The sequence below is a fragment of the Parus major genome, chromosome 1, assembly GCF_001522545.3.
Source record: "Parus major isolate Abel chromosome 1, Parus_major1.1, whole genome shotgun sequence".
In the NCBI taxonomy this organism is placed as follows: domain Eukaryota; kingdom Metazoa; phylum Chordata; class Aves; order Passeriformes; family Paridae; genus Parus; species Parus major.
Genome location: NC_031768.1, coordinates 109,186,872 through 109,213,952, shown reverse-complemented (window position 1 = coordinate 109,213,952; position 27,081 = coordinate 109,186,872). Strand labels below are relative to the sequence as shown.

Genomic DNA, 27,081 nt, shown 5'->3' with positions numbered 1-27,081 from the left:
GACAGGGGTGAAGTACAGACACACAGTTCCTCCTTGGCAAAGAAATCCTGGTGTGTGTATGTGCCAGTTTGGCTGTAGGGACAAGAGATCCTGAGGCCAGGTTTGTTTTTAGGTGTAGTTCATGTGTTTGGGTGTAGGCTGTGGTGTGCCTGTTGTGCTTCCAGAGCTGCTGTGGGGCTGCACTTGTACCTCGGGGTGTTGTACAGCCACCTCCTCTGCCACAGCAAAGCTGTCACTGCCTCAGTGTCTGTAATGTCTCAATTCGCTGTACTTGCTGCCTTGGTAGTGCACTGGGGGATGAAGGGGCCTTTATGTGATGCCTTAAGTTTTGGCTTTCATATTTTTCCCTAGGTGAGTAGTTTTGAGCTTCAGATGAAGTGTTAGTGAGCTCTCTTCACAGAGCAGGCAGACAAAACAATTCCATTTCTAGCTTGATACTAAGGACAATTGTTCCAAGTTTCAGGCCCAAAAGCAGAAACAATGGTGGGCTAAAGATAAAAAACAAGAAGGGTGAGACTTCATAACCTGAAGCAGTGGTTGGACAATTAACTCTGATATGCAGATGGACCAGAACTTATAAAAATGTGAGGCCTCAAGAGCAGTTGTCCATTTTGTGACCATTTTGGGTCCATCTGGGGTGTAGCCCTGGCCAGGCTCTTGTACTGCCCAAGGTGTATCCTTTAAGGCTTGTCAATAAATACCTACTTTATTTTTAACTCTGTCTAGCCTCTGTTCTAGGTCAGCCTTCTCAAGGCATCCTATGAACACAGATTCTTGTCAGCAGCCTCAAGCAGTGCTATGAGGCCCCGAGGTTGCTGTCAGCCCTGGCTGTTGTGCTGCTTTTCCAGCTGGTGTCAGAGCAGTGCAGGGAAGGTGTTTGCTGTTTTCTAAAGTCCCCTTGCCCTTGTAGCTGTTTGGCTTCTCTAGAAATTTGCCTGGCATTGATTAGGTGAAAACTGGTTTTGGTCACTACCCAGGAAGTGCTCTTGAAGCTGAGCACGCACTTTGTGGTAGAAGAGCAACAGGAGAATTACAGTGTGGCTTAACCACTTGGACTGGCCAGTGATGGAAGGCAGAAGATTGCCAGGCTCCAAGTACAGTTTACTCAAATTTTATTTGAGTCATTTGGCTAGGATTTCTTCTGTTGCTAGCCCTCTGTCTTGGAGTAGTGCCCAAGCTTTGGGTATGATTTACTTAGGAACTCTTCCCCTACTGCTTTCCAGAATAAAGTGCAGATTGCAGCCTCCTGTATATAACCAAGCAGGGTGTGTTTTATTGTGCTTTTCTTTCATGTAGCTTTACGAGAAGGAGATGAGACTCCACCTGGGACTGCAGGCATGAATTCAGACAGGCAAGTGTCTGGAGTAGTGGTTAAGACACACACTTCTTCCTTGGCAATTCCCAGAAGATTAGAAATGAGACCTTAGGCTGCAGTTCTTGGAAGAAAACATTAATTGGACCTCTCCAGCTCATCTTATGCTGTGAGATCTGATGAGTAATTTCTGCTAACATGGGAAACATGAAGAGACTTTCCTTTCCCTCTTAATTTTCTGTGCAGATTACTGTTTTTTCTAAGATAAGTGCCAAATCTTTGGGCTGCCCCCATTCTCATAATGTGCACTCTTACACACACAGACAGCTAGCTACATGCTTTTCTAGGTGGGGGTGAAGGAGTGCTAATTACATTTCATCTGCTGCTACTGAAGGAGAACAATATTGGCACAGAACCAGAATATTAAGAATGGTGACCCAGGTTTTTCTAGTTGATAGGATATGGGCCTTTTTGTTGTTGTTTTACTTTGCTACATATGCAGGTCTCTAATATTATGGCACATACAAGAACATCCCTTTGATCTTTTTTTGACTTTGTTGCAAAAAGAAACATTCAGCACCTGTATGTGATGGGGTTGTATGTCCCTTTCTCTATTCTGTTCTAGATTTCTTACAGTCTAACAGAAGAGGGGGTGCCTCTGCCTTGCATGTTCATTCAAATTAAGGATCTCAGGGGTTTTAAAGGTAGAAAAATGCTTTGAAAGGACTTTGATAAGAACACATCTCCTTGTTCTCTGTTCAGCATCCTAATTTCTAACCCTTTTGAACTCTTAACACTGCTCTCCAGCTGCATCTCTGGGCCTCAATTGTTCTCTTCCACAAACTGTACCAAGGGCATTTCTGCTGTTTCCCCATGCTACCACCACTCCTTTCTCCTTTTCCTTGAACAGAAATACTTGGTAAGAATATCTGCTATCGCTCTCAAATGGAAAACTAATAAAGGATGTCTAGGAACAAAACTGGCTCTGTACATGTTGGGGACAGTTGCCCTTTCTGCTGCTGCCTGACCTGTGGCTCAGGGAGCAGTGGAAGTTAAGGTATTTGAAGCCCAGGTTGTAGGGAGAGTTTTCTCAGCTGTAGCTGAACTGCTCTGAACCTGTGAGGGTATTTAATCTTCAGCACATATATCAGAGACCAAATGTAAAATTTCCTTTCTGGTGTCTAGGACCCAGTGTTCTGATGGGAAGATCAACAATGTAAAGAACATTAAATAAGGAGGGCTTTTTGCCCAGAGCCTCCTCATATGGCCTAGAAAACAACAATATGTGCCAGAAAAGTATAACTAGCTGTTTGTGCTTCTGCTTTTGGGACAAAATATAATTGCCTACTATATTCCTAAAAATATGAAAAGCTGATCTGTGCTGGACTCCTAAATACTGCAGCCATATGAAGAAGGAAATATCAGTGTCATAGACACAGAATGAGGAAAAAAATGGTTTTGAAGTCTGGAATCTGGTATCTGATGAGTCTTTTCACAAGGGAGAGGAGAATGACTCTGACTCTATACAATCTTCATTTGTGATTGTACCCTGAGTGCCTAAATGTGCAGCTCTTGTATTGTCACTTGCTTAGTGGTTGGAGGTGTGAGGGGGTTTGGTGTGGAGTATCAAATAATTCTGTGCTCAGCTAGACCACTAGAAGCATCCCAGCCCTCACTGCTCCTGCTGTTTCTTTATATAGCTTTGTACTGTGATCTGCTTTATACAGTACTGATTTAAAGTTGTCATAGCGGGTTTCTCATCTTGTGAGCTGTGTTTACTCATTGTGAAAACTGCTGCTTGAAGGCAAAACACTGCAAAATGTAATCTTGACAAGTATCTTGTTGCTCTTGTGGGGAGGACATAAATATTACTGCATTTAAGTTCAATTTTGGGAAATGTGTTTCAATCTCACCATTGCTTATTTCCCTTTTCCTGAGAAGTTTCATCTTGCATAAAGAGATTCTGTTGAGTTTTTTAACAGGTCTACACTCTTTTTTTTTCCCTTTTATAAAGGAGAGAAGGGAGACTATGATGCAGCAAACTAAGTCCAGAGAGTTGGTTTGGCTGTATTTTTGCAATACTGTTACTTCTATGTATTCTGCCCCAGCCCTCCCTTCCTTAAAAGCAACCTTGATGTACAGGGTGTCTCTTCATCACAATGCCAGGAAACTAGCAACTCCCTTTCCTTTTATCTGATTCTGATTTCAGTCACTCCTCATTTTCTCAGTTTCTCACTGTGAGCTTCTATTTTGTGTATCTTGGAGCTGTGCTCCAAGATGTATAATTTTCCCAAACCCAGTAATTAAGGGATTCTTGGGATTGAGGAGCCAGTAGAGAAAGGAAGGAAACTAAGCAGTGAGTGTTGCTGGAATTCTTGGTGTCAAATGGGAAATGTCAAGGCTTCTGGTAGGCTTGTATGAAAATAAATGTATGAGAAGCAAGGGGAGGAAAGACTGACAAGGAGGCAGAGGTGTGCCTAAATATTTCAGCACAGGGGTGTGTGTGTGTATATGGGGATGCCTGGGGTGGAGACTTCTGTTACCACAAACTTTTGTCATGTGTTTTCAGCTGAATGTGTCTGGGTTGCTGTTAGGAGTATATTTTCATGGAAAATAAAAGATGCTACACTAAATGCTGCCAATTCAGTGAGTGGCAGCTTTTGTCATTAGTCATGAGTATTTCAGCAGTGTATTGCCCCATCACTGAGGCTGCTCTTCCAGATCCAGTATAAAACCAGGACTCTGAATTTTCTCTAATATCTTTACTCGTGAATAAAACAATCCTGTCTTGTTACAACCTATGTATTCTATTATCTGTTCAGTATTTGGTGTTTGAATTTGTGCATCTTGACCCAAACTGTTGTGTACTTGTGGGTGTGTGTGCGCTGTTGAGTAGCATTCTGGGCTGTCCACATGTTTAGATAAATGTGCTAGGATTTGTTCCACCAAAAAAGGAACTTTGCCTGTCTCTAAAATCTTCTAGGTTGAATGGTGCTGCAGAAATACCTGTACTTATTTGCTGACTCTCTCTCGCTGCTTATTTCCTTCCCTCTTCAGATTACACGCTTACAGTGGAGGCGGTGAAACTGAAGCCATTCTTTGTAGCAGGCCACACCTTTGAGATGACGTGCAAAGTGTCTTCCAAAAACATCAAGACGCCGCGCTATTCCGTCCTCATCACAGCCGAGAAGCCCCTCGCGGATCAGTCGAGCCCCAACGGAACCACGCGCATTATCTCCTTGAACCAGGACTCGGTAGTGCGGCTGGAAGACTGGACGGACCAGACCCGTGTGGATGGGGTGGTGCTGGAGAAGGTCCAGGAGAACGAGTTCCGCTACAGGATGTACCAGACCCAGATCTCTGATGCTGGGCTGTACCGCTGTGTGGTGACCGCCTGGTCTCCAGGCGGTGGCGGCATGTGGCGTGAAGCGGTGAATGGCTTATCCAACCCTATCCAGATAGATTTCCAGACATCAGGTTGGTACAGAGCCTGGCAGCCGTGTGTCTAAGCCAGAAAGGGAGAGAATTCCGTGATGCTTTCCCATTGATTTCCTCGTGTCTCAGAAATACATACTCTTTGGAACAAATGGTGCGATGGCTGAGGGCTGTGCTTGTCTTCTTTGGTGGTACTTGTGTCCTTTGTGCTATTGATTGTTTACAGAAAGATGTTTAATGAATTGGCTGTAATCATAACCCCTGGGTTTTTCTCTACTAATGCAGCTTTTATGGTCCTGCAGGCTCAGAGCTGGTTCTCAGTATGGAGCAACTGCTGCTGCATTTGCCAGCTGTATCACTAGATTGTTAGTAGTGGCTGCTCTGGAAGAACATTAATATAAACTGGATTTCTGTTCCAAAACAGACTCTATTAGCATAGCATTAAATTCCCTGAGCACACCTCGCTGTTGATGTAATTGCAGAAAATGGTCAGGTCAGGGTAACATTTCAGCCATCTCAGTCAGTGTATCCTGCCACTGCAAGACCTTAGAGGTCCCTCATGGCTGAACTACAAAGCTCCACAAATTGGGATGAATTTCAGTACCCAGAAGGACATCCTGTTCCTCAATTGCTTGCTGACACCCTTACCTTCAGCCGTAACAAAGCCTGCCTGTTGAGACTTTTCTGTGGAAAGATTCTGGTCCTGATGCAGTGTTGGGGGGAGGGAGAGACAAATAGAATTGATTTGGATCATCAGAGATGCATGTTAACCCTGACTTCTGTCACATTATATTATTGGGAAGTGCAGTGGGAGCTGTTTTTGTAACACTGGTGCATATGTGAGTAAAGGGCTCCTCTCATGGTTTGATAAACCAAGCTGGTGGGGTTTTGAGCTGATGGGGCTTTCATGCTCATTTTCTGCTGGTAGTAACAGTCTGTACCATATTTAGGAGATGTGTCTGTGTCTAGGCAAGAGCAGCCTGACTTCTGGTTGGATCCACAACTAAGGTAATTGTTCTAGATGATGTGGTTCCTAAGATCTGAACTTGCTTATATGGCACACTGGGCAAAGGACAAGGGCAGATCAGAGGAGGACAGCCTGGCAACGAGGATGTCACTTTGTAGGAAGCTTTGAGATGCAGCTTTGATCTAAGCAGGCTAGACAGAGGACATTGACTCAGCTTCTTTCAGTTTTAGGTAATTTCTCAAAATGGCTTAGTGGACCGCAGTTTTAGCCTTATTGCTCTTCATATCTGGGTCAGACACAGTGGGAGAGTAGTATTTTCAAAGGGGGTAATAAAAGAAACCAGCAAAAATGAAATAAGCCCCAAGCCCCGGCCTTCCCTTATGTGGAGGCCTTCCTGCACAAAAGTGGTGGATGGTGCCTCTCCCAACATTGCTTGTGTCACTTGGAACTCCCATCCATTGCTGGGATGCTTTGATACCCAATGTTCAGAGGGAAACCTGCGAGCAATGTGAGGGAGGGAAGTGTGCGTGTTGTAGTCTTGACTTGTTTTGCTGTCAGCCTCTCCTCCCAGCCCCTTCACCCAGATAGGATTTCTGGAGCGTGGAGCGAAGAAAGGGAAGGCAGCATGTAGAAGTGCCCTGGGAATGTGTGAATTCCAGTAGCAGGGCTGGAGCAGGGGGAGGGGTGGTCCTGAAGCCCTGTCAGCCTTTCATTCTTCACAAAAGAATGAAGAAAGAAATGAGATCCCAGGCACAATTTGCTGGAGTGCTATTTCCCAAAATAATCTTGGCACGTAGCAAAATCTGTCTTGAAATACCTGCAATTTTCTTTAATTGATAGATGAACTTTGTGTCCTTCAGTTGTTACTCAGATATCCCTGCTGGACATTCACCTCTGGGCACGATGAGAACATGCCATGAGCACAGCTAGAATGAACCAACTGTGGAATTACTATTTGGGGAATCATCTGGAATTAATTATACAAGACAGAAGATGTTTTGTGGGTGTGTTACTTTGGTTTTGTTTGCTGAAGCCTCCTGTCTTTGATGCAGACTGAGTCAGGGAGCCAGAGGTAAATGTAAAGTTGTGGAGCTGCTATGAAAGCAGAGCTCAGATATCACACCCTTCTCTTGCATCCTGTGGCACAAGCAGCTGTCAAACTTGTTCTTCAGAAAAAATCAGTTGGTGCCACAATTTCCCTAATGGGCCTGGTGAAAGGCAGAATTTCCCTAATGGGCATGGTGAAATATCTCTCCATGTTTGCAGGGAGAATTTCCCCAAAATTGGAGGGAAGATACTAACAGGAAAGGTGGAGGAAAAAAGAGGGGCATGCAGCTTTCCAGGCAACTGGGGGAAAAAAAAAAAGCTGGGGAGCACCAGTGTGCTGAATCCTGAGTTGTAGGGAGGGTGGGGTGTGGTATCTTATGATGATCTTATCTTTGTCCTGGATAGGAAAACTGTTAAGGGGTCAATTGCACTGATTTTTTCAAAGTGTAACAGAAATACAACTTACCTATAACTGCTGGAGGGAATAAAATACAGCGTAATTTTGAAAAATAGGATGTATTCCAGTCTCCTCCATACTTTGAAGTCTTGGGCTAGGGCAGCATTTTCAGCTTCCATCATGGCTGTTGGAGTGGGGAAGGGATCAATAAGGAAGCAGCATTTTCAGCAAAAGGAAGCCCTTAAAGGATTTTACATGAAGCTTTTAGTCCTAGGAGGAATTTCTTTCTCAGTTGTTTTTATTGATTCCCCTTTGATGGGGGATGGTGAGGCTTGCTGGGACTGGAAATCCTCCTCTCTGATTTGACTGTCTCACAGATCTCTCTGAGCTGAGTGATGTTTCAAAGAGGGGGCTTTTTAAGCATGCATACACATTGTGCAATGTGATCTCCCTGAGTGGCAGGGGCCTGTGAGCTTTTCATATATGAGCTGGGGACTGCACACGTGAAACTTCAGTGTTTCCTGCCACAATAGGTTTGAAATGTGGCAGTGCTCTGAAATGTTTTTCCATGAACATCTGTGGAAAATGTCTTACTCAGATTCTTTCCATCCAAGGCAGAACTTGCTGGCTGCAAGCAGAGTTCTCCTCTCTTCTTTCTCCACTTGCTGTTGCAAAGGGACGTATTTATTCCGTTTGGTTAATGATCTGAAATGTTAATATAAAGGTGTTTGTTTGAAACATCCAGAACTAAAAAACAAATTTTATCCACCAGACCATAAGAACTGGAAGCAAGAGTACGGGAGTGTGGTGAGGAAGAGCCTTCTAGGCTTTAGTTTTCAAATATTCGGTCAATGGCAGATTGTTCTTTGCTGGATATATTTTAAGATTCAAAAGAGAGGATCTTGTGAATCTTCTGGTATGACCTCATGAATAACATGGATCACTAGACCAGTTTCTTGGAATGAATGCCTTTCCTCCAGCTGCTGTAAGCAAAATAAGCTTATCTGGAGGGCAGGGGAAGCTGTCCCATATGAAGAATTTAATATTCCTCAGTGCTTTTTTGTTTGTCTTCACAGTGTAGGACAGAGAGGTTCTGCCATGTCTTTTTTAAAAGGTTGCTCAGTGATGTGAGGAACAAGAGCAGCTGCCAGTGCCTGTCTTGAAATGTTCTCTTAATTTCATTGCACTGTTTCTACTCCAGTGCATCCTCTCTCCTCCCGAGCTATTGGTTGATGCATGTATACAGAGCCTTTCTTTCAGCCTGGAACACACCTGTCTTCTGTGCCTTGCTGTTCTTGTCATTCCAGTGTATGAAGCCAGCTTCATAAACTCTGTTTTGGCATTTGTCCTTTAATTTTCAAACCCTTTCACCATGAACAGGGCAACCCAGGTTAGTGTTTAGAATGTCTTTGCCTGCTACACACTCTCAGGGATTTCCACAGAACTGACTTACTTTCCTTTCTCTTGAAGGAAACGGGGAGAAGGAAGCTTTTAATCTCATGTTGATGAGTGTGTTATGAAAAGGAACCATTTGGAGCTTGGCTGTGCTCTGAGCTGTTTCTGCTCTGTGCCACTCAGCAGAGGGTAGAAAGTTCCGGAGAGGCAAAAATAAAAGAGAACTTGTAAGGGAAATATCTCAATGAAATCTTCAACTCTGGATTACATCTGCATGTGAGCTCATTGCACAGCAATGTATTATCATTCACTTTGGAAGAAGCTGAGATAAACCAAGAGCTGCTGAAATAGGAGCTGAGTATTGATGTTGAACTTGCAATTAAAATGAAATGATGCCCTCCAATGACCCCGAGAGATACTCAATTTCAAGAAGGGCGAATAGAAAGTTTCTTAAAGGAAAAAAAGCTTAATCACGGAAATGAATGAAAAGCAGTGCAGCAGAAAGTCTTTGGCAAGAAATGCTGGTATTTTCCAGCCACTGTTAATGGGCAGGAACGTGCTTTGTCATTGTGTGCCTTTGTGCCTGTGCGCATTAATTTGTAGCTGGAAGTAGAAACCACAGACTTAACTACTGAGGGTTTCTTCCAGTAACAGCCATTATGAGGCTTGGGGTAAAGCTTGTTAGGGAACAGCTTCACAAAGAAGCTGGGAAAGGGCAGGGGTCTGGAAAAGTGAAGGTGAAGAAACTCATTACCTGGAGAAAAGCAGGTCATGGAATTCTCGGTTGAAGAGTGAATGATTTGGTGCCAGGGCAGAGATGAGTAATATTTTGGACGATGCAGAACTCGTGGGTTGCATCAGTTGTTTTTCCCATTGTGGTCTGTGGTGCTGTGTGATTGGAAGCAGGGAAGCTGCATGCAGGAATTCCAGCCCCCCTGGTCAGTAATGGACTGGGCATGGACTTCTTGGAGGGAACAGTCTCCCCTGGGTCTCTGTTGCCATCAGATTACTTGACCTTTCTCTTCTCTGCTTGGCTGAAAATAAAAGTAGCTCCTGTCTGTGGGGAGACTACATTTCTGCAGAGAAGTACAGGGAAAAATTATAATCAAAGAAGACAAAACATCACCTAGGACCCTAGATGATGAGGATCTCTTCTGTTACAAAACTGGATTTTAACTGGCTCTTGGTCACTCTCTTTCCTTTTCCCATTTTTCTTGCAGATTTAAAGTATTTGGATTACTGAACAGGGAAGGAAAGTGGGTAGAAAATGGGGTGACATCACTTGAAGAGGGCTCAGAATTTGTCTCCGATTTGTAAATTCTTAAGTTGAGTAAATTAACTCGATCAACTTGAACAGCTCTTTCCCACCCTGCAGCCCCTTCAGTGTGAATCTGATTGAGGACAAAGTAATTAACAAATCTTGGTTCAACTAGAAAATACTTTTTCCTTTCCTTTTTATATGTAGAAGAATTAGCATAGCACTTTTTAGCTGAAAACTGTATCACTATAGGATCTGGCTCCTGGAGATACATTCCTGGTAACGTGAAATCAACAGTTTGAGCACTGAGATCTGACATAAAAGGGAACATTCAGAGAAAAGTACACTGAACAAATCCTGATTCTGGAAGCTAGTTTCTCTTTAAGCACTTCTGGATTTGTACTAGTAAACTTCCAACCTCAATTTCTTCACTTTCTGTTTAAAGTTGTGTGGTGTTTTTCAAGTGTTAGGAGTCAAGAAGTGCTCTGAGAATTCTCACTATCCTGACTGCAGATGCTTTTTAATATAAAATGGTTATTACTTTAATAAAGAAGAAAACTTACTTGGGGGTTTTATCTAAGCTTACTTAAGGCCTTACTTACAGTGAGGAACAGATATTTTGGCTTATTGTAAATCAAAGATCTCAGCAGAATATGGCAGTTTGTGATTCTTAGCTCTTAGAATTGTGAATGCTGCTTTGTTTTGTAAATCTGTGCTCTTTTGCTTCCAAATTATCTGAGGGAATGACACTTATCTTCAAATCTGAAGTTATTAAAATCCAGTTATTTCTCAGCTTTCAAGCTCATGAACGGCATTTAAGTTTGCTTTGTTCTTGATGAGTTTTACAGGTCATGCTTGATCTGTCAACCCTGCAATTGAAACTAAATTGGTTGGTTTGTTCTCCTGAGTGACCAGCAGGTGCCAATAAGAGTACTTCAAACTGTTAAATGCAGGTGGCAAGATGGCCAAAGCCACATCATCTGTTATCTGCAGATGAGTTGTGTTTTTCTTGGTGTTGGTATAGCACTAACTCATATCTGACTGAAGGAGAGAGTTCCTGTCACCTCCCCAACCCTTCCAGTGACACTGTAAGTGCTTGAGCGTGACAGTGCTGGGACCCTGAGCCAGTGTCATCAGTGTCTGCTGGGACTTGCCTGTTTTACCACATGCCTGTATCTGTAACCTTGGCATTGAGATGTTCAGCCTCTTTTCTGTGTGGTTTTTTTGTTTGTTTTGTCTTGGAGGGCAAAAACTTGAGAAAAGTATTTGGGGTTTGTGTTCTAAGCCTTGCTTGGTGTGGTCCAGATCCAGGGCCTCTTGAACACTGGGTGGGGGAATGGGGCACTCAGACAGCCTCCTGTCTTTTCAGATTTCTTAAGGGAGGGAATCAATCTCTGAAGGTGCTTTACTTTGTCCTTTCATGCCTGAGGACAACCTGAGACCCAGGGCATGGGTCATGTGGGCAGGAGGCCTGAGATACACCCAAAGATGACATACAACCCTAGGAAGTTGCAGCCACACAGTTTTCAAGACTGAACTGAGGAACTTTCACAGTCATTAATCTTGCTTAGGTTTAAAATAAATAATTAAATGTTCTTTTCCCTCTTCAGCTTAAGAGGGAGGAGCACAACCCCCATCACATCTCTTGACTCTTTATTGATATCCAGTTCTAGCACAGTACAGTGATTTCTCCCTGGAGGACGAGATAGTAATTTGCAAGAGATGTTACCTGCTAGGGAAATAACTAAAGGGAAGGACCTGTTTGTGCCTTCCCAAGGGGAAGCATGACCCTGAAATGCCAGTGCAGCTGATGCCTTGGAGCCTTCCTGCCTAGGAAGTTTTGGCTCTTCATGGGGGAGGCTCGGTGGAGAAGTGCTTGGTGACCCAAACTGAGAAGTGTGTTGGGAGTGCTGCATTTCCATGATCCATGGCCTTGGATTGAGTGACCAACCAAGCTCAGCTTTTACCCTTGTGACATCCAGTGTCCAGGAATGCTCTGACTCTGCTCCACATTAGTGGTTTGTTGGTTTGCCAGGGTTTGAAGGCAGTGTCTGTTCAATGCAGGAGGTACCTGGACTTCCAGCCTAGAAATAAGGCCTGAAAAATCCCATGTGCCCTCTGCCTTTCCTTGTTTAACCTGCCAGGGCAGGGGTAAGGTAGCCCATTCTTTGCTTGACAGAGTTGGAATCATGCAGTTCATCTCTTGCTCAGCCCCTCCCAGCACCCAGCCTGTCTGCTGGAGTAGAGCATGTCCCATATTCCTGATGTGATGTCACCCCACTTGCTGCAGGATAGATTTAGGAAAGACTGAGCTATGGACAGTATCAGGATTATTATGGGACTGTTCTGCCTTTGATCAGTGCAGCAGAGGGACTGTGCTGGGAATGCAGGGATGTTCCTAGCAGATTTTGACAGTCTCTTTGTTTCTTTTCTTTGACAGTTCACACAAAGCTTGAGACTTTTCTGCTTATAGTTGGCTGGAGTGCCCTGGTCCATGCTGCCTTTAATCCCCTAGGACTTTGAACTTCTGTCTGCCCAACTCCAAAGGAAAGGATGGACAATGTCTTGGTTTGTCTAAGGACAAATAATCAAATAGGCTGCAAGGAATATAGTATGGTGTGTATGTGTGAATGTCAGGAAACAAAGTGAATTCACACAAAACCAGTTTAGACAGATGCTGAGGAAGCATTCAGATTAATCTCTGTTCATCTCCTAGGAAAAGGATTCCATCATGCTGATCTTAAGTTAGGGCTGCAGCCTGCTTGTGAAGTCACTACCTGAGCAGCTGATCTCAGTATTCTGTTCTCTTGTTTCCTTAAATATGTTCTAGCATAAACATGTTGGTGGATAATGCATGTACAATCCATATATTGCATCTCTGCCACCCTTTTATCCTTGTTTGGGGGGGCAATTTGCAGTGTTAATTTTAAGAAAGACCTTCTAGTGTCAAAATGGGTGTCAGACTCTTAAATTATATGTCTGCATACTCCCCTTGTGTACAAAAGTACAACTGCTTCTGGGGCAGAGGACTGGTGGAAATTGGAGGAGAGGGGATTTTGAAAGCTGGAGAAGTAATTATTGCATTGTGGTTGGAAATAATTTCTTATCATGCTGTGTATTATCTCTTGACCAAAACAAGCCAGGCCTTTGTAGTCTAGAAAAGCAGCACCAAAAATTAAAGCCCTAGCTTCATGATACATCCAAGTTTCTTTCCAGAACCTCAGTTTGGGAATAATGGGGTGAGTGTATGCCATGTGGTGAGCTATCAGTGTAGCTTTCCACAGAAACCTATTGAGAGGGCAAGGCACAAATGGGTTGTTTTGGATGATTTCCTGAAGTATTCTTCATTAAAAGTATTGTTTGCCACTGATCTTCACTGGATTTGAAATGTAGGGTTCTTGTACTAAAAGATTAGCAGGTAAGAGTGGAGGAGAGAAAATAAACAGCTTTTTTTTCCTCCCTCCAAGCCACCCTTCTATGTTTATTGTTGCTGCTGCTGTGCCAGAAGTAGGTAAGCCAAGTAATAATGGGAGTCCAGGGATTGTAAAAAGGGTTACTTCTTAATCTGAGTCCCAAATTTCTTCTTGGGTTCCCTGGCTCTTTCCCCCAAAGGCATCCTGGAGGTCACCATTGGGATCAGCTTTCCTTCTACTTGTCTCCTTCACCTTGATTAGTAGAGAAATCACAGAGGCATTTTGGTACATTCTTCAGTTTCTGCCCTGTGAAATAGAGAGTAACAATGCTGGCATATCTGAGGAGTTGTGATTTTGTTACTTTTTTACAAGAGATGCAGCTTTTGTCAAAATTTGGGGACGTTTTGGGTTTTTAACTTACGCATGTCAGAAGTCTTTTAAAACATCTCAGTGTTGTCATGGTATCTGAGTGTTTCAAAACAGCCTAATGGTTTTCATTGATATCATCACCACTTTGCAGCTGAAGGAGTTACTGTACCCTTGGGCTTTGAGACATCTACAGAAGAAGCTATCTGTGGCAGAGCCTGAAGGAAAACCCACAGAAAAGTATTATCAGATGCATTATTTGTATTGTCTGTTCCAGCTCCACTGTAGAACCACTGCTGTTGTTAAGATACTGTTTTGCTTTAACTTGAATTCCTATTGACAGCCTCAACAAAAAGATCCAGTCTGGATTAGCCTGAAGATCTTAACTCCCATGCTCTTAAAGGAGTCACCAGTGGAAGAGCAGCTCCTTTAGTGCTGGAGAGTAGAAGGCAGATTTGGGGAGCAGCCTCTGTGCTGGGTGAAAGGTCTGATGGTTTGGGTACTTTGTTTTAGTACAGGATTAAATGGCTAAAAATGAAAAACTATTTTACAAAAAAACTTAAGTGGCTGCTTATCCCTGCTTGAGATCTCTGTCTCTAGAAGCCAGGAGAGAATACTTCAAAAATGTGCAAGAAGGCTGTTGGACCATGAAGTAAAGCCTGTCATGAATAATTGTGGTTCCTCTTTTCCAGGTCCTGTGTTCAATGTCTCGGTGCATTCTGACAGCCCAACGATTTACCAGGGCGAGGTGGCAGATTTGCTGTGTATCGTCACAATGGAAGGAATGCCACTTGAGCCAGGTATTTCAGCAAAATTCTTTCACTTGCAGCTCATTTGCCTTCAGAAGGACAACCCTATGTCCTTTGAGTGAGGCTGGAGAGTTGAGGACAATTCTGTAGAACTAGATAAAAACAGGACAGTGTGCTTGCTTTTACACAGCTCAATTTAAAGTGTTTTTTTTCCTTTTTACCTCCTGAGGGGAGAGGGAAAAAATGTTCTTACCATCAAATCCTCTTCTGCTGTCCCCACCAACTGACCCCAATGCAGGTAATCTCAACCTACAGCCATCAGATGGGCCATGAAAACTATTCCCTTTAAATGGAATGGAGTTCCATTGCCTAAGCCATTTAGAAGAAAATGGTCATCTGTAAAGAAATCTTAGACACCTGGTCAGTCAGCTTCTCACTTCAGGGTGAATTTAAGGCTTAAGGTAAATCTAAAAATCATAATAGTTGACTGCTGCAGCCTGAATGTCAAAGTGAATGTTCATGGACTTCAGAGTTGAGCATCCTTTTTTATGTGGAAGAAAGAAATACAGTACCTAGTTCCTGTGTGAAGGGTAGCAGACACGAAAGCAAATTTTTATGGAGAGCTAAAGAGTTCAAAGAATTGCTCAAAACCTAGCTGCTTGCCAAGCATTGTCTGAGCTGCTTTTCATCAAAATGCTGTGAGCATAACTCTCTTATACCCAGAATTTGGGTTTGGAGTGAGTTGAGTCATTATGTATATGAATATAAGCATCTCTTTAAAATAAATCTACAAATATATATGTAAATATAAATATGTGTTAATATATCTAAATATAAAGTTGTTGTGATTCATGCCAAACCTAAAAGCCTACACAAGAACCACTACAAAAGAGGTGCTGTGCAGAAAATATTACTTATGATGTAGTAGCTGATGAGATAAAGTACCAGGCTTAGTAAAGGCCCATCACTTTGAAATTACAAGATGTCTGTTCTACATTAAATCTGTGCGTGGCAGGGAAGCAATTTGCTAGATTACAGTCATGTGCTGCCTGTGAAAAAATGATAGAAGTCTGTAGATTGTATTATTGAAATGCTTGGTAGGGAGGAAGAGCTGAGTAAACTTAATTGCTGTCAAAAGAGTCATAGCCTGGGATATTGGGCACAGCAAGCAGTGATGTGTGCCTGTGCATCTACCTCAGCCTGTCCTGTGCCTGCTGCTCAGCAGGAAGCCTTTTCCACGTTGAGGTGTGCTCAAGCTCTTGCAGGTACTGTTGCAAGGCAGTACCCAGAGCAGCTGCCTCCCTTTCCAAAGCAATAATTGCTGACAGGGAGCAGCTGCTGCTTCTGCTGGTGTTCGACAGCCTAAAGAAGCTTGGCATTGCCTTGTGAAAGAGGCCTCAGCATCCCTGACTCAAAACTTGAAAACTGGAACACAAATTCCACCTGAATGTGAGGAGGAACTTCTTTACTGTGAGGATGACCACACACTGGAACAGGTTGCCCAGAGATGATGTGGATGCTCTTTCTCTGGAGAGATTCAAAAGCCTTCTGGACAGAATCCCATGTCATGTACTCTAGGATGTCTCTGGAGCAAGGAGGTTGGACCAGATGACCTCCAGTGGTCCCTTCCAGCCTTATCCATGCTGTGAAGAGGCCACTTAGTGATGGTGGGGCTCTCCTGTCTCTTCACTGAAGTTGAGATTGGGATGGGTTTGTGTGTATTTGGTACCTTTGGACTGGGAGGAACACAGGCAGGGTAAGGATAATCAAAAAGCTAAAAAGCTGTTGTCTTTTGAGGAGCTGCTGATCAGCACAGTTAAGTTTTAACTGGGCAGCTTCACAAGGGTTTGTGGGTGTCTGTTGAATTGATAGATTATCCCTGGAGCTGGAGATAATGCTGTTTCCAGCAGTCAAGGGCAGCCAGAGCAGAGTCTTAAATGTCAGCACTGTAATCTGTTCCATAGCTGGGTAATGTCATCTTGGACATGGCAAACCTCTGTGGTGTTTTTTTATCTTGTTTCTTTCATGTTGGTGGTTTGTTTAGTTTCTTTATTTTTCAGTCTGTAATGGGGCAGATGAGGCACAGACAAGTGAACCTAGAGTGGAGTAAAATGTGGTAATGTGGCAAGCTTTGAGGGGGCTTTTCAGTCCATGCTCTGAGCCTTCAATTTCAGAATGAGCAGGACTTGGGGCCTAACCAGTCATGCTGTGTGATGAAACACAGTCCTTGCTGGTCCTCTGGGTGAGACTGGCAAAAGAGCTGCAGGGAACAGCTGGAATTTATGCAAGGTGTGCAGACTTGCCTCATCCATCTGCCTTCTTTGGCCTTGGGAGCTGGAGGCTCCTAATGGAGCAGGTTAGAGGAAGGGCTGAAGGGCTTGCATGGTAGCAAACAGATGGAGTTCCTCCCTGGTAATCTTATTCCTCTGTATCCCATCTCTGATCTGTCTTTATGCTGTGTCAGTATCACAGTTTAATTCACAACTGGAATGGAGGACTTGCTTTTTAAATTAGTGCCAAATGTTAGACAGACTGAAAATAACAGGGCTGTCTCATCCCACTGGGGACATGAGGCACACTGTTAGGGAAAGCCTACACCTGGCACTTAGAGAAACAGGGCAAGAGTTATCAGCATCTTCTGGCAGAAAACAGATGACTGCACTACAGACATGGTCATTCCATTTGGGAATGTGATGAGAAAGGAGAAAAGAGCAAATGCATTTGACTCCCTTCTGAGGGGCGTGGTGGCTTTCAAAGCCATCTGTACTTCTCGTGTCAGACCTGCTGCAGGGCTGTGGCCTGTGGTCCCCTGTGAGCAAAGTGAGGAGCAGGATGCTTCATAAAATGTCCTGTTAAATGCACATCCTTCGATCATATTTGGTATGCCAGCCAGCTCTGTTCTTGTGCACACAGACACTCAATTTTGCATGTGGATTAGTACGTATGCCTCCTGTAGTACATAGCTGTCAGGTGCCACCTCTCCTCCCTCTTGGTATGCACAATTAAAAAAAAATTAAAGTACTTCCAAGGAGCTGAAGAAAAGCTAAATGACCAGTTAGCTTTGTCAGTGCCATTTGTTAGATTGATCCTTTTTTTTTTTTTTTTCTAGAGGCATCACTTATGGTTTGAACCCTTTTCTGGTAGAGGCAACTCACAATGCTTTCAGTGTGTGTATCCGCCCTGTGGGAAATTTTCAAAAGGGTAGAAAAGGTTTTGGTGTGACTGCTACATGCTTTAATTTCCTCTGCTTCTTTGAGACCCTGCTGAAATCGAGTGTGTGTTACTAAGCCCAGTACATGGCAGCAACTGCTCCATCTAAAGAAGTGCTCCTTTGGCTTGGCAGCTGTGGTTGGTGTTTTGAATTGATACGAGGGGAATATGTGTGTGTGTCAGTGGGGAATAGTAGTTCTTCTGTGCCCTGAAGATATAAAAGCTGCTTCTGATACTTCTGTTGAATACACATTTTCACAAATGATCTCTCTAGACTTCCCAGATCACCCATTCTTGGGCTGTGTGCTTAGGGATTTAAAAGTATTACTTACTGTGTCTGAAAGGAGATGTGGGGTTTTTTTATCTGCTCCAGACAGACCCAGTGGGCACTCCAGAGAATTTAACAAAACCAGCTTGTTTACCCCTTATATGGCTTGAAGTGGTTTGCTCAGCTCTCTAGGAAGCCCTATTCAACCTCATTTAAATGTAGTAAACAAAAAGGGTCTCAAAATTGTGATTCAACACTGTAACAGGATGCTGAGAGAGTTCCATTCTAAGCAGTGGAAGTGTATGGTTCCTAAGAAGCTGGTCTAGAAATAGGATTCCCTCTTTTGAGGAGTGATTGGTCAGGGAAGTAGCTAAGACCCAGACAGCTTAGCCCTGTGTGTCAAATCAAAATGTGCATAAAGATGTGCTTTACATGTTGATGATCCTCGCTGGCTGAGGAGGGGAGGAAGCACAGCAGCACTGTTAACTCTGCTCACAGAGCTCTGAAGTGTCCAGCTCCCAGTGCTCCCTGTTCCTTTAGGGTTGCATGTGCTGGTGGCACTGAGGTCCTTGATGCTCTTGTGAGCACTGGGATGTTCTGCTTCACCTTGGCCAGGTGTCCCACGCTACTGACCGTGGCACAGAAAGAACCAGGAAAAGAAACCTTTGTTGAGTAGGAGTGTGGTTCTTGAAGTGGAGTTTGTGTAGATTTGGGTCAAAAATTGAGCGTGACTTATCAACATTGATGCAAGGTGTGTGGAATGGTGCAGATGCCAAGTGTGTGACCTGGTTTATGCCAGTGAATCTACATATTTATTAGCACTTGGAAGCTGCTAGGCATGTTCATCTTTGGTATTTAGAGAGCACCTGATTTATGTCCTGTGTTTGCTAAATTTGCCTGTGTTTTTATTGCATGAAGCCCAGAGATACATAGAAATTAATCAGATGACTTTGCTGTATTAAGCTATTTCAAGGAGGATAGTGACAGAGTACTCGGAGCCAAATCCTCCCTCTGACTGTCTGTGGTGAGTCACTAATTGCAGACTGTATACTGGCTAATAAAATATGTTGGCATAATACTGTTGTCCCATGTTGTAATTACAGAAGATAGATTCACATATTTCAAAATGACAGCAAGTGCCTGTACCCATATGAAGGGAAGGGAACCTCAAATTATCTGGGATTCAAAAGGAAGAATTCTTCAAAGCTGCCTGAGGATCTGAAGACTAGATTATTATCTTTTAATATCTGAATTTATTGCTTAAACCTTTTCCAGCAAGGTCAGTGGTGTGTTTAAGTATAATTTGACTTAGCCTGAAAGGTGTCCATAATGCTCCTACAGCACCTGGAAACACAAGAGCAAGCGTCAGTCTTGGATCTTTGGAAGGAATTGGTCATTCCCTGTGCTATTACCGTATTTGGCATAAACTGACAGCAGGGATGAAGAGTGGTTTCTATAAACAGAGCTCTCTCCAGCAGAGGCCCTGTTTCCCATAGACACTTGGATGAGTGCACAAAGCAGAGGTCAAAGTTTGCTCTCTTTGACTGAACATGTGTTTATGGTAATTTTTATTAACTTTGGTTTCAAGGGAAGTGGTCCTAGTGCTCTGCCAAGTATCTCATAGGAGTATTTGTAGGATGGGAGGCAAGAGGGATTGCTCTGAGGGCTGCTGGTCCATGTGACCTGTGCTGAACCCCGTGTAGGATTGGTGCACTTGCTCCTGCTGCAGGGCTGCAAAGCAGGCCAGGTGCTCTCCCGAGGTGCTGTGCATTGCCCAGAACACCAGGCTGTGGCAGGCAGGGCAGGAAACTGGCCTGTGTCCCAGAGCAGTGTGGTCAGACACTGTCTCTGCTAGTAACATGTGCTTTCTCATATTTTTGTTTTGGTTTTGTACATGTGTGTAAAAACAGTGCACCTTAGGAAGGAGTTAATTATGCTCCAAACACTGGTTTGTTTGAGTTTTTTTCTCTAGTAAGGACGAATGTCCCATGTGACCAGCTGATAATGTACTTCAAGTAAAAGACTTGAGGCTATCCCTTTACTTCCCTTTACTTTAAAATATGGAGGTGCCCTTCTTTGCCCAAGAGCTAGCTTGACTGATAGAGACTTAAAAATTATCTTCACTTAGATCTGTAAACAATTTCAGTACAACAGCAGGCTTAGGGCTTCAGTTATTCCATTAGCCTGGAGGTCAAATGTGAAAGTTTAAGAGAAAAGCAAACTCAGTTAGACAAAAGATCAGTTTTAAATTTCAGATTGCCAGTACTTTATTTTCAGAGCTCTCAATACAAGAAAATGGAGGTTTGATACATTGCCAAGAATCAGTGAGACTGCCTTAGGTGTGCACACACTGTACCAGTACTCCAAACTCAGGACAGAAATAGTAACTTCTGTTTCCAGTTTGAGCCCATCAGTTTGCTTGTGTGCCAGGAAAGAAGACCTGTGAGGAAACAAGGGAGCAGGTTTTCCTGTCTGGGCTGCAGGTCATGCCAGGTTTCAGACTCTGACAGGTGCTGCTGGGCTCATGAATAGCAAAGAATAGCGGTGATTTTTAAAGTAGATGCTGAGCTACATCTACCTCTAATAGGCTTAAGACTGAGACCTGCTAATGAGATCAATAGGACCTTGCATGAACACACAGCGAGCTAGATGTGCTGGTGGACTCTACCTGTCATCTGTGTTAAAAGTGTAAGTTCCTGCAAATCCATATTATAGACTGTGTCTTTGGGTGGTGAAACTTGTACAGGGCATCATGTCTGATGTGTCACAGTAACCCACAACTCTGGGAAAAGTGTATAAAAGCAGCATGGTCAGGCTTTGCTCCTGAATGTTTTGTACTGTTGCAGGTAATTTTTTGTGCACTGTGCAGGGTTTGTGTTTGTTTAGGCAAACTCTAAATGTAAGGAAGGGGCCTTCAGGATAGAGCCTTCTGATCTTGTGGCTGTGTAGGCATCATGAAGACAATGACTGCAAATCACTTTCTGATAGCAAATATCTAGCACTCCCACCTTCTTTCACTATGGGTGCAAAATAACTGTAGCACTTGTTATGATACTAGGCCTGCTTGGTAAAAACTTAGAGTTAAATACAAATTTCAGAATCGCAGGCAGAAAAGCAAGAAATCACTTCTGTGTCATCCCTGCGGTAAGTCACCCTTTCTGTACAACTCCATTCTTCCTGTCAGTGCATTTCATTGCAGTTCACTGCTGGAATCTTCCTTGAAAAATTTCTTCCTTGAAAGGGCTTGTTCAGGGGACTCTCTCTTTTTCTTCCTGTTTTCTCTTTTTTTTCTTGCCTCTGCTGTCAGCCCAGTGCTGGCTGTGCTGCTTACAGATTAACCTTTCTGCTGAGAAATGGCACTATGAATACTGTTCAGGACTCCCCAGCTGAATTCTTCTTTGTCCACAAACACAGATGATATGTCCTTCGATGTCTCCTGGTTTGCTGTGCGCTCCTTTGCGCTGGACAGAGAGCCCGTCTTGCTGGCCTGGCTGGACCGGAGAGGGATTGTGACACAGAGCAGGAGGAATGGGAGCAGTGATCTCAGCCTGGAGAGGATCAGCCCTCTGGAATTCCGGCTCCGCGTGCACGGCTGCGAGGACCACGACTTTGGGAACCACTACTGCGTAGTGACCCCGTGGGTGCGCTCTGCCACGGGCGTGTGGCAGCGGGAGCCTGACATCAAAGCCAAACCCATCTTTCTGTCGGTGAAAATGGATGGTAAGAGACTGAAACATGTGTTCTCAATTTAGTTTTTAACACCTTATTATGTCTTTTTGTGGCAAACATTCCCCGTAACTACTTTTAAAGGTGCCTCTGGTGATCTCGTTAGGTTTTGTCATCTTTTTTTTATGGTTAGCAATTTCTGATTCAGGATTCTTCAGAGTAGAAGAATCTGTTCTTCCTAAACAGTCAATAGATACAAGACTGGAGCCTTTTCTTTCCTGATCACCTCTTGGTGATGTTTTGTGTAGCTGAGGCATCTTTCAGTCAAGGGCACAGTATTCTCTCCAAGTGTTAACCCTTCTGCTGCCTGCTGGAGGAAGCCTTGGTTTGCAGATTGGGCACGTGAGTTAGTCACATTGTGGTTAGTGTCAAAGCTGAGAGGAGAAAAATCAGAGCTCTGACTCCTTCCTCCCTCTCTAATGACAAGACAGGTTGCTCCCTGCACTTTATACCTTGTCTGCTTTCCACCCAGAGTTGCAAGTGTTGCTAGACTTCATGAGCAGGAAGTTGCACACTAGATACTGCATTCAGCACATAGCTAAGGAGGAAAATGAATACAGGACGGGTTTTGAACTAGTTGCTTTCTTGATCTTTCCAGGAGAGGTCATTTTTGGAAGTTCCATGAACTTGAAATGAACAAGAAGCTTTTGTTCTCACCACTGTGCTGATAACTATTATAACTGTACTTTCTGAACACTTTTCAGTTCTTACTGCCTTTTAACTGAGCAGTAGGTACTTCAAAATCAATTTTTTTGTTTAGGCACCAGCTTTGAAGGTTGATTAGACAGGGTAAATATATAGTAATTCTAATAATTCAAAGCATAAAGGAGTGCACTCCTTGCTTTTTGGAAATGTATTACAAAGAATGCAGCCATACTCTGCCTCTGATAAGTCCAATTGGGTAAACAGTCCAATGCTTTTGTTTGAAGAAATGTGTGATAGGATGACTCTTGGAATAAACTCTGCTTTGCTACTCACTCCAAGGTTCTTCTGGGAGTTTCCAGCCTCTCCAAGGCTTTGAAATGATGAAGAAAGAATTAGGGTGGAGAGGAAAGAGAGACCAGTAAAAGACCAATTTTTCAAACCTGGGAAGATGGAAATCAAGTAGGAAAATTAGTGTAATTTCTTTCTGAAATAATTAATCTGTCCCTGACTGAATAATGTGGTATTTTCTCCTTCTTCAGTCAAGAAGAAATAAAGGGGATGTCTGAATTTCTCAGTGATATCTAACAAGTGTGCCTTCCTTTTTCAGTTCTGGATGCTTTCAAGTACCCCCTGTTGATTGGCATCGGTCTGGCCACTGTCATTGGACTCCTATCCTGCCTTATTGGCTACTGCAGCTCCCGTTGGTGCTGCAAGAAGGAAGTGCAGGAGACGAGACGAGAGCGTCGCCGGCTAATGTCGATGGAGATGGACTGAGCGCGGGAGCTGGACACACTTGCATTTCGGGGGAGACTCACAGGGCTCTTGGATTGTGTTGAGACACTTGCTCACAGGCCCAGACAAGACAGTGTGTTTGCTCTCTGATTTCAGCCTGGACCTCAAGCTTCTCCTTGTTACACGTCGTGTCCCAAGAACAATCAGGCCATATTTAGCAACTTGGGAGTTCTCCTTTTCCAGCAGCACTTTCTGCATAGGGATCATGTCCTTCTAATGTGCAAACTGTTGAGCCTTCTTTCAGCAGGGCCCTGTGACAAAATTCATTACTGTTTTGTTTGTTTGTTCATTGGTTTTATTTCCCCCTCGTGGTTTTGGAAAGATGTCCCTGTATGAAAGCAAGGTGAGCAGGATGATGAATGGGAAAGAGGCTGGTAAAAGTGTTAGACTTTCACTGTATTAACCAATCTACCTTTCCCCTCTATCCCCATCACACCATCCTGTTCCCTTTCTCTTTCCACCTTGGTATCTCGGAGACTTCTCTGTTGGGTTGAAGGCCAGGGAAGGTTCCTGTGCTGGAACCATCCTGAGGCTGTTCCAGCAAAGGATTGTTTTATGGTTGTCAGCATGCCTTCTCTTCCCTGGCTTTCCAAGAGATTGCAGTTAATCCTGACATGTAACTTGCCTGCTGTAGGTCTTTGAAGCACTTTCTTTAAACCTTTTATTTTCAGTGCTCAAAGCTCTTAGCTGTGGTGAGTAGGGACTAACTTGGCAACCCTGAAGAGTCAATCCTCAGACAAGCATTTGATGATGGATGTCTGCCTATGGCCACCTTCTCCCCCTCCCTTCCACCTTCTCCCCACTACAGCTGCTCACATCGTGCCTGAGACCCTGTTCTGCTTGTGGCAGGGGGGCACGTGGTACCTAGGGACAAGGCTTAGCCTTCTGCTGGCCTCAGCAGAGAGGTTGGAGACCTTGCTCCCCGGGTGATGGTGTGACTTACAAAAAATAATAAGAGATGGATCTTCATCTGCAGTTGGCCAACTGATCATGTTTAGAGACTTGTAAACTTTGTATTACCAAATGCACAGACCAGAATTCAGTGCTGCTTCTGCCAGTCACTCACTGGTAACCCTTAACCTGTGAGCAGAGTCTGAGATCTGCAGTAGCTGCAGTGCAGCTCAGGGTAGGAATAAGAGCAAGCCCAAGAGGGCAGCAAGAATCCTTCAGGTTCCAACAGCCCTGGTCTTGAGCATGGGCCTGCAGCAGGGCTTTCCCCACGGGCTTGAGACCTATTCCTCGGTGCTATAGTACAGAAGTCCTGCTTTGGTCTTCCAAATACACTGACCTGGCTCCTGAGAGGGAGCAGCATCTTTATCAGTTCTGTCTTCCCAGCACAGCTGGTGTTCTAAGCAATAAAGGTCAGAATAAGGATATTGTGTACAAACAAGCGAGGAAGTAGGACTTCACCACAGTCTGATGTCGCAGCCGTGGTTTGGCTTGCGTCAAGAAGGGTGAGAAATGCAGACTTGAGGCCAGGGCTCAATCCTTACCATGGTTTTTAAGATGAAGGATGGTAAAGAAGAGCATCCATGGAAGGTAGTGGCTGTGGTGTGCTGTTGCCTGATTAGACATTAGTTATGTCCTAGACAATCTGCTTCTCTAATAGCTCATCCCACTGCATGTTCCAGGGGAGCTGCAGGTCTGGTATCTGGGCTATGAAGATTATTTTTGTGGTAAGTTTTCTTAGTGTGGAGTTACTTTTTTTTCTGTCTTGCATTGTGACCTTTGTCCTGAGGCTGATGTGAAGGGGTTTTCCAGAAGGCAGCTCTGTGTGTGAACATGTATGCAGTCACATCTGTATGCATAGAAGTGTCCACGGGTTTTTGAAAGATTAATATGAAACATCTTCAAAATAGGCTTAATTTGCAGAGTTGGGGCTTGCAAGTTGTTATTTGACTCTTTAAGACATTTCATGTAGTATTCCAAAACTGGGACCCCCAGACCTATGAACCTCTGAAAGACTTTGGCCTGAAGGTACGTAACAAGTTTTCTTTCTGGCATAAAGATGTTTTTTTTTCTGGAACAGCTCTAAAAAGGCCTCTGTTGCAGGCAGACTTAATTGCCTTTCCTAAAGAACAGGGCAGAAGCAGTCTCTAGCTTCTACTGTGAAAGCCCAGAAATCTGTAGCAGTGCTTTCCAAAGGGAGTTCAGGAAAGGATTCACTCAGATACTACTTTGACAGCAAGAATTTTTCTTCCTCTCCTGTCTCTGCTGTAGTGAAATCTTGCTTTTTCCTGGGATGTTATAAAACACCATTATGATGTTTGGGATGCTGGCTGATCTAGCAGCTTCTTTCCTGCAGTAACATCTGCTTTCTTCTCAGAAGGCTGGTGGCATTGGGGGATGCATCTTGGGAGGGGTGGAAGTGGTGGTGAAGTTCTAAGCACAGCATCAGTCACTTTTTGTCCTGGCAGACTGACTCCTTGTCTATCTATGCCCTTGGTTAAGTTTTAGGGAGAGAGAATCATGACTGTAATGCAATAATTAGGGAATGGATGAGCAGGGAACCGCCAGCTCCTCCCAAACACACAATATAGCACACTTCCTCCCTGCTGGAAAAAAACTCAGGGTTATTTTGGTCAGGGCTCCCTTCTTCTCTAGTGTAAGGTCCTTATCTAATGCTGACCTTCCTTCATGGCCCATTACAAACCATCTTTGTCACTCCAAGTGAAGGAAGTTTGCCACTAGCTTGTACTGCTGACAGCCCCTTGGAAGGCAATGCTGCACCATTCCACCCTGTGTTTGCTGTAGTTGGAAGGCTAGAAGCTGATGGGCTACACCTAGCCCCCAGGTTTCCTTCTACTTGTGCCAATTTTGTATTATCCCCTTTTTTAAAAACAGAGTGCTAGTCTTCTCTTTAAGGGAAAGAAAAAAAAAATCTAGGTCACTTTTCATGTTTTTATTATTGTTATTATTATTATTATTTTGTGTGTGACCAGGGTTTGTGTGAGTGAAGGTGTGTGTGCATCTGGTTGTGTATTAAACCTGCAGAGTATCAGAAGAGTAAGCTGCCTGTGGTGCAGTACAAGCATCCATATCCTCCCTGCTGCAACCTGTGGTATTGTCAAAGTATCCTAAGGGCTCACATTGATCTTCCTCTGTTTGCATTGCCACGTCTCCTGGTTTAGCTGGTAAATTCCTCCAGGCACTTGGAATTTCGATCCAGGGCAACCTTGAACATCATACAGCAGAAGGGCAAGATATTTTCTTTCTTTTGTTTTAATTTCAAAGTTATAAAATAAAGTTTTGGGCACAATTCTGGAATGCAGGTACTGAATAGTTCTAACAATGCTGTGTACAATGTTTCTTTTTATGTTTAAAATAAAGAGCGAGCCTTTTTGATTATGGCTGTGCTGTGGGTCTGGATGTTTGAGCTTTCCTTGTTCCCTGCATGTATGCAGACACTATTGTTGAACGTATAAAATGTAAACCTCACAGTCCTGTTTCCAGCACTGTTTACCTTGTAAAATAAGCATGAGCCCTATTTTACAGCAAATTTTAAATATTTGCCTACATTTCTGGGATGAATTGGGAAGCATGATTATTTTCCGAGTCGATTGTGTCTCTACCCCACTGTAAGTCAGCCTTTTTGTTGGGAGAGTTTTATTTTGATTAGCTAAGGCCAGGAGTCACAGTTGGGAGTGTGTATTTAATATCTGCTGTAAAACCTGGCGTTAGATGTTGAGTCTTCCTTGACCCCTTCCCGAGGCTTCTTGTTTCCAAGGTACCAGGAGGAAAATCAATAGTGTTAGAAGAAAACTTCCTGCTTTCTTTGCCAGTGGCTGAATTTAGGATTTTTTTTACCCCCAGCAACCATGCAAAGACACCAAAATCATGCAGCAAGGAGGTGACTTGCTGTCCTGGTTTAATCCCAGCTGGCAGCCAAGCCCCATACAGCCACCTGCCCACTCCCCCTCCAGTGGGATGGAAAAGAGAGTTGGAAGGGTAAAAGTGAAAGAAATACATGTTGAGATAAAGACAGTGTAATAGGGGAAGCACAAGCCGTGTGCTCAAGCAAAGCAAGGAATTCATTCCCTGCTTCCCATGGGCAGCAGGTGTTCAGCCATCCCCAGGAGATGGGAGGACAAACACCATCAC

General features: G+C 43.8%; 1 protein-coding gene across 2 annotated transcripts in view; it reads left to right on the top strand.

Annotated features, from left to right (window-relative positions):
• Positions 1-26,330, top strand: part of PTGFRN (prostaglandin F2 receptor inhibitor) — a 66,010-nt gene extending 39,680 nt beyond the window's left edge. For both annotated transcript variants that reach the window (XM_015643403.2, XM_015643413.1), the window contains 4 exons: positions 4,370-4,789; positions 14,283-14,390; positions 21,232-21,537; positions 22,796-26,330. In XM_015643403.2, coding sequence (XP_015498889.1) covers positions 4,370-4,789; positions 14,283-14,390; positions 21,232-21,537; positions 22,796-22,962 — 1,001 coding nt within the window. In that variant the 3' untranslated portion in view covers positions 22,963-26,330. The remainder of the gene's footprint in view (positions 1-4,369; positions 4,790-14,282; positions 14,391-21,231; positions 21,538-22,795) is intronic.
• Positions 26,331-27,081: the final 751 nt, after the last annotated feature.